Source organism: Pelmatolapia mariae, linkage group LG23 (genome assembly GCF_036321145.2).
Source record: "Pelmatolapia mariae isolate MD_Pm_ZW linkage group LG23, Pm_UMD_F_2, whole genome shotgun sequence".
Taxonomy (NCBI): Eukaryota; Metazoa; Chordata; class Actinopteri; order Cichliformes; family Cichlidae; genus Pelmatolapia; species Pelmatolapia mariae.
Genome location: NC_086246.1, coordinates 19,827,296 through 19,834,897, shown reverse-complemented (window position 1 = coordinate 19,834,897; position 7,602 = coordinate 19,827,296). Strand labels below are relative to the sequence as shown.

The 7,602-nt window shown below is 37.3% G+C and overlaps 1 protein-coding gene across 1 annotated transcript; it reads left to right on the top strand.

The window, feature by feature from the left end:
- The first annotated feature begins 1,516 nt into the window (after positions 1–1,516).
- Positions 1,517–7,298, top strand: LOC134621077 (uncharacterized). Its single transcript, XM_065469758.1, has 10 exons — positions 1,517–1,597; positions 1,722–1,902; positions 3,560–3,865; positions 3,945–4,068; positions 4,225–4,279; positions 4,422–4,543; positions 5,879–6,199; positions 6,506–6,650; positions 6,960–7,011; positions 7,091–7,298. The coding sequence occupies exons 1-7, from the start codon at positions 1,517–1,519 to the stop codon at positions 5,907–5,909; spliced, it is 900 nt and encodes a 299-aa protein (XP_065325830.1). The 3' UTR covers positions 5,910–6,199; positions 6,506–6,650; positions 6,960–7,011; positions 7,091–7,298.
- Positions 7,299–7,602: the final 304 nt, after the last annotated feature.

Below are 7,602 nucleotides of genomic sequence, written 5' to 3'. Positions count from 1 at the left end.
AGAGAACATTAGAGACTAATTTCAATCAAACTATATGTAACTGACCCTGTAATAGATTTAGGATTACCTCATCTGTTTCACTTCAGGGTTTTGCATGGCTGTAACTGTCACTTTTGTTCACAGATACCCTACAAGGAAAGAGCCACCTATATCAATAGTAAGTGAATCCCATTGTTCTTTATTCTGGTGTTCTGCGTTCTTATAACAGAGTAAAAAAAGCAAATTTATTGTGTGCATTCCTACAAACCATACATTTAGAAATCTAGCTAGCCCTCTTATCCAATGCAACATAAAAAACTTGGAGAGATGCATAAATTCTGTATAAGTTAGAAAATATAAGTTGAGAAATGAAACAGCTTGAAAATCCTCTCACATACTTGGCAGCTGGCACTTCACCATGTGCACATGTCACTGCAGCAGTGCACTTGTTATTCAGAGAGAAGGTGTAACAAAAAAAAAAGTTACCCTTGGCATAAAGCGCTAAACCTCACGATTGTTGCTTAGAGGATCAAATAAAAAAGTTTGACACTCTCAAAAACTTGCCTGTGACAATTATGCTGCCAGTGTTTAGAGCATAATGCTTTGGAGGAGCCCACTTAAGACAAACAAGGATGTCTTTTAAAGGATGCACATCTTAGAGACACAGAGAACTGAGAGTCAAAGGGATTTTTCTTTCCTTTCAGGGTCAGTAGTGAGAGAGAAAGACCAGGGGGACTTTGGTAAAGCGAATAGCTCAGACTTTCAGTATGATTCAGGTTTCACAACAACACTTGTAGTAGGCCATGAAACATTATTTCCAGCTTAATTATGTGGAAAACTTTATTAACCTTTAAAATGCTCGAAATGGCACGATCGGGCTTAAAGTCAGGCACAAACCAGAGTGCAGAGCAGAACGAAAGCCAAGCTTCACTGTGAGGCTGGTGGTAAAGTCCATATAAACGCAACAAAAGGAGGAATCACCCAGAAGTACAAAACTCCAGAAACTAACAGGGCATGAAGAGGCCAAGGAAAACTCATAAGAGACACAGCGAGGAAATCAATGGACAGTCAAGTGCAAAATGAACAGAGAGCGAGCACTCGGTAATTACAATAGAATAACAAGGGAACTGTCCAAAATTTTAAGCACCAAAATATAAAGAAACCTCGGTTTGTCATTCAAGTCACTGACCCTTAACACTTGTTTTAATCTAAATCAAGCTTAACTTTTACACCAAAATGATGTGGAGATGTTAAATCTGATAGTCACCTTAATACATAATAAATATAAAGCAAGCTCTTATTGGTTGTGCTGCAGTCTGTGTTCCCTGCAGCTCATGCCACCGAGATACTCGTTCAGCAAACACAAATGGGGTCACGCCTGCATGCAGGTCAAAGGTGGCAGTCTTCAATTTGAATTTAAGCTGATGATACTCTTTGCAATCACTTCCCAAATCCCACCTTTATGCTAGCTTTAATCTAGCAGAAGCAGAAGAAAGTTGGGAAGCAGCCATTATTGCTCATGTAACATCTGCTTGCAATGAAGCTGGCTAAACCCCACAGAGAGAGGGTAAACATCAGCGGCAGTAGCACCATCACAGGTCTCCTGATCACAGCCCAAGTGCATAAGCTCATAGTGTAAACTATTATGTGACCTTGTGTTTTTTAAAGTGAGTCACTGGCTGCCAAATTTATATAGCTTGTTTATGAGCACAAAAACCTTACAAATTTTGATGTTATTACAGGGTAAAGTCGATTATGATGCTACATACACAAGCCTTCACGGGGCGTCAGATGAGTTCTACCAGACTGTGCGACATCAGGCTGGTGCTTACAACAGCGGGGAGGCGACAGATACAGATACAGCCATCACTATGGTGACCGCCCAGCTGAAACAGGAAATAGACAAAAGAAAGAGAGATCAAAGTTTTGACATATATCAGAATATATCTTTTTAAGAAACAACGATTTCTTTTCTGTTTTTTTCTTTTTGTTATAGATGTTTTCATATCTTCAGCTAGTTTTTTGTTAAACTAAACATGGAAGAAAACCATAGAGCAAGCTTTATATCATTAAATCATATTCTTTTTTTGCTCTGTGCCTCTAGGCCCTCAATTTCACAGCAATATGATATGGGGATCTGCTTTTAGCGTTTCATATTCATTCAAATTAAAAGCAACTGTTTTTAACTTTTTACACTGCTGCCTGTGAGTTGTGTTGTTGTGACCAGTGTCAGATGTTACTCCCACACATACGCACGTGTTTACAAAAAAACAAAATCACCAAACGTCGACCACAAACTAAATTGACCACAGACGTCTTATATGAAACTTAAATAAGAGCTGACATGAAACATTTTTGCATTCATGCACCTGAAAGTGAGAACTGAGAAGTTGAAGTTTACCCATCAGCCTTTGTGAAAAAGAGAGTTTCACAGGACTCCTCTGCACTCCTACGCACCATCATCAAATAGCTTGTAGAAACACTTCTAGCTGAAATAACTAAGTAATCATTTTCTGTATCAGTCGTTTAAATCATTGTGCATTTTTAAAGCGTTGCTTAAGTTCATTGATGTTTGGGGACTTTCTTTTAGGCCTTAAGGTCCTACCACTGCATTTAAGTTGAGCTGAGGTCTAGATTTGTGGTGTGCTTGGGATTATTTTCCTGTTGCATGACCCAGTTAGGGCCAAGCTTTAACTATTGTACAGACAGCCTCACATTTGACTGTAGTATACTTTGCTACAGAAGGGTTCATGGTCGATTCAGAGACTGCAAAGTGCCAAGGCCCTGTGGCTGCAAAACAAGGGCAAAACATCACTCCTCCCACACCGTGCTTGACAGTTGGTGTGAGGTGTTTGTGCTGGTTAGCTTTGCAACTTTGCTACCAAAGTTGCAGCCGCGCTGCCATCTTCTTTTCACAGAGCAGAGGTTTTCTCCTGGCAAGCTTTCCAAACAAGCCATACTTGTTCAGTCTTTTTCTAACTGCTGTCATGAACTTTAATATTTAACATGCTAACCAGGTTTTTACATTTTTTTGCACGGTCTGAGCTTGAGGTGAATTTCTTGAAAAGATTGTGGCAGAGTGTCAGCACAAACCTTAATGATCCAGACCTGAAAACTGTCAAAGCGTCTGTTTTTATATAAGTGCTCACACTTTATTTATTAGAGTGCATTTGATTAGCAGTACGTGACTGCTAACCTGTCCCATGGAGAAAGTAAGGGTGTGTTTAGTTTTTTCACAGGTCTGTGTTAGTTCACATGACTGTATATGAGACTTATAGGAACTGATGATGTATTTTAACAGGAAAGTAGAAGCAGTCAGGTTCACTTCTGTTTCAATCCACGTCACATCAGGTCATGTACAGGTTACTGTACCTTAATACAGATTATTAAAAGAACATAGCAGGTAGACTTGAGTTTAATCTCTTAGGCTCTATGGACGGATGGAGACGTGGATGGCTCGTTCTTCTGCCTCTGTGTGTGTGTGCTGACAGCAGAGGTACGGTACTAAACCTATTTTACGACAGAAAACTACTCTTTGTACTGATGTTGGTAAAATGTTAATTTTGTCCTTTTCTCTCAGTGACACTCGTGAAAACCACTGGAAAAGGGCCAGACATCACTCCAGTGTGCACCAGTCAGAACTTGGCTTTGGTTTTAGTGAAATGTTGGATCAGCACAGAGAGACACACAGGGGAAACCTGCTGCCAGCTATACAGAGAGCAGCCGTTAAAGTGTGGCTGTGACTCCAGGTTCACACTGATAGACGTGAATCATACTGTATTTCTCCACCTGACCAGTTTAACAGCAGCAGACAGTGGCAACTACACCTGTGAATGCTCATATGAAAGAGAAACTCAGGTTTTGAGTCTTAATATCACAGTGGAATGTAAGCTTGTTTGGTCTTTTTTATATTTTTCAAGATAATGTTGATCGTCTCTGATTTATTTTTTTGCATCAATGTTCAGTAGAGGACGACGCGTTTTCTGGCATGAAGTTCATGGCAACAGTCATCATCATCTCTGCTGTTGCTACGCTCATCATTGTGGCTGGGATAACGTGTTGTGTCACCCTGAGGAGAAATCCTCCCAGGTGAAAACTTTTTAACTTGTAAAATAACACTTCATGATTTAAAAATGTCAGATTTTTTCTTAGCTTCTTTGAAAGCAGCATGAAGAGATACCCACATTAGCAGGTTTGAGGTATTTAATGTTCACCCTGTGAACTCTGATGTTTTTATTCTAACAGAGAAAACCAATCAGGACCATCTAACTTAACCAGATCTGAAACTCTGCAGACTTTGGTGAGTTTGACGTAGTTCTGTTTCACACTTCTCAAAATGTTTAGGGTCATGTGACAGCGTGTCTATTTTTAAACAGCACTGTAATTAAATATTATAATAAATATTAAATATTAAATATGTTTAAATCCGAAATGTTGTTTAGGATGAAGTGGACCCCTACATGAGCCTTCAACACCCGACCACTGATGTCTACCAAACTATCACGTCAGGTCGCCCCCAGCAAGATGCTAACTCCAGTCCAGCTACCTGTGATGTCACAGTGATGTACATTAATACTCAGGGAATGGATAGAAAAGAGTTACATGTTGATTATGCAATCTATGAAACTATCAAGTACTAAGTTGGAAGTATTCAATATCCACTTAGTATACAAAGTGCAGATAATATCTTTTTATAATATCTGTAAAGTAAAGATAGATACTTTGTTGTACAGAAAATGGGTACTATAGACTAATATATCAATCAGAGGGTAGAAAATGTGCTTAGAGGCCTTTTTGTTCTTTGTTTCTATTTTAAAAAACTTATTTTTTTGCATTTTATGTATTTCTGTGTGAAACCATCAACCTCACAACTGTGAATCTCAGACAAATCTATGTTATTTTATTGCTTCATGTCTGTTTGTTTGACTAAAATCACATTTAATAAATACAGAATTTCTAATAAAGTATTTTTAATCCCAAGTCAATCACCTCATCCACACAGCTGCATCTCAAAGTCCAGAGGATTTTAAAGCAACACAAACTACCACAGGGTGTATATGTGTCAGGTTTGACATGCGACACGTGCGCATTAATCCTCTGTTGTTGTTGTGAAATGTTTTGCAAAGATCACTGGGTTGGGTTTTTAAAGTGACCTGAAAGACACTTGAAAATAGGCAGATCTTCAAATTGAATTTAAAAAAGGAAGAGGAAAACTTTATAAAAGAGGGAAGACTGTTCCAGAGATGGAGAAAGGTGTGTCACTTTTAGATGTTAAGTGGGAGTGTGGAACCATTAGAGGACTGCAGGGTTTGAGTGGATTTGGCTGACAGATGTAATGTGAGTGTTATTTGGTAACACATCAGTCGCATGTAATATTTACATTTCTTGGCGTTTGGTTTTCATTCAATGTTTTTGCTTCATGAATTCCAATTTTAACCTGACAATAATGGGTGAGGCTACATTTCAATCCATAAAAGCACTTCCTGCTTTGACAGCAGCTCAGTCCTCTGAGCTTGGGTAGCTGCAGATAAACGCAAAGGGGTGTATCTGACTTCCACCCTGCAGCACAGTAAAGTACAGTGTACACAACCAGCAGCAGTTAAAGACTTGTTTAGATGTATTGACCAGTATGGATAGATGGAAACTGTGGTTTGCTCTGCTTCTGCTGCTGTTCTGTACAGGCACAAAAGGTATTGTGTATGAGTTGCTTTTATTTGTAAATGATCGCTTATGTAGCACATTTTGATACTGAACGGTTAATATATGTTGGTTTTTAGAGGGAGAATGTTACCTTTACCAATAAATGTTTTGTATTTTTAAATTTTTTTTTATACACAAAGTGCTAACATAGCAGCTTCATTTCATACTAAACTGACTTTTATTTTTTTTTGTACTGCAGCTTTTCAGGAGCAACGTGTGAAAACCATTAGTAAAGAAGCAGATGTCACTCCACTGTGCACCAATGAAACAACAAAAGTTATCCTGCTGATAGTGTGTAAGATTCACACAGAGAGGAGCAGAGGAGAAAACTGTAGTCTGATGTATCGACATGGACACGACTTTGAGCATGAATGTGACTCCAGGTTCACACTGATGACAGAAAATCAGACTGTGTTTCTCCACCTGACAAATTTAACAGCAGAGGACAGCGGGAACTACACCTGTGAGTGTGTACGGACTGGAGGATCAAATAAGCTTCATCTCAGTGTAACTGTGGAAGGTAAACTGTAGATTTATTTAATAACTTTTATGATTTACACTTTTTGTATTTCTCTCATTATTTTCTGCAGTGGTAACATTGTAATAATAATCATCACTGACATGCCTGCTGTAATTGTCAAAGAAATCAAACTGCTTTATTTAATGAAAAATGTGAACCAGTTAATCTGACCAAACCAATTAGGAAACAATGTTCAGAATTTAAATATATTACAACACACTTGAAATTAATATTACAGGACAGGCAAAGAGTAGGTAGCATCCTGATGTTCCCTTATAACTGATCAGAGCCTGTTTTACTTTTCAGCATTTTTAAATAATGTAGACGGAGTCAATACCACCACAAACAGTTCTGCAGAAGTAACTTTCTTCTATGCTGCAACTGGATCAGCTGTATTCATCATCACATCTGGAGTCATTCTTGGACTGGTCTACAGCAAAAAAAAAAACAGGTAAGAGATTTTTATAGCTCAAATAGTTAACGGCTGTATAAATATCATCTAATGCAATGCTCTGTCACATATTATCTGATGTAAACGTATTAATTTTATCCTTCTTTAGTTTTAATGAGAGGAGTGTCTTCAATTTTGTACTGTTCATGCAAAAGCTTTGTTTATCTGAAATCCTGGTTCATATATGTTACTGTTTTGGGGGTGTGAATGAATATATATATATTCATACATATTTATTTATTTATTTATTTGAGAATCAAATAGCTAATTTATAACCACCTTTTCTTTTTTAATTGTGTTGTTTCTCAGCAGAAAACATCAGGCACTAATAACCAGTCATGGAAACGACAAACTGTACACGGTAAAATGTTGCACTTACCGAACTTTTCTCTGCTGTTCGTTTTACTTTAAAATGTATTTTTTCATCTTTTCTTTTGCAGGAAGCAGAATACCGAGCCACACAGTGTCTTCATGCAAACGAAGAATGGCCTTTAATTACAATGACTTCTAAAATCAACACACTTACTATTTATGTAAATGTTTGAAGAGACATGATTAGGGAACATTAATATCGTTGTTATTATTATTATTATTATTATTGTTGTTGTTGTTATTAAAGTATTGCATTTAAAGAGATTTATTTTTAATATAACATGATGAATGGTTTTCTGGTGAATAAAAGCTGAAGCAGGCTTGCTGCCATTGTTACTTTGCTACCTGTTTCACTCACCTGTAGATGTTTGAGTAAATTTTGTTTTAATGTTTTACATGATCATGTTGAATATTTCAAACATTAAAAGTACAGTTTGACTGTTTTACAAAGAAAGTTTTGTCTGTAACAAAAATAAAATATTGATCTTTTTCATACCACAAAGTTTGTCTACTACCTGCAAAGCGTTAGTGACCTTATGTTACTAATCTGAATATTTTAAAGGTTTTATTAAAAAGAGGC

What these genes read in the sequence shown, in the direction of transcription:
- LOC134621077 (XM_065469758.1), top strand. Translation starts at nt 1,517, where the DNA reads ATGAAGCTGGCTAAACCCCACAGAGAGAGGGTAAACATCAGCGGCAGT. An exon ending in CAAAAGAAAGAGAGATCAAA is followed by an intron (nt 1,903 to 3,559) that starts GTTTTGACATAT and finishes CTTTTCTCTCAG; the next exon opens with TGACACTCGTGAAAACCACT. An exon ending in CTGAGGAGAAATCCTCCCAG is followed by an intron (nt 4,069 to 4,224) that starts GTGAAAACTTTT and finishes TTATTCTAACAG; the next exon opens with AGAAAACCAATCAGGACCAT.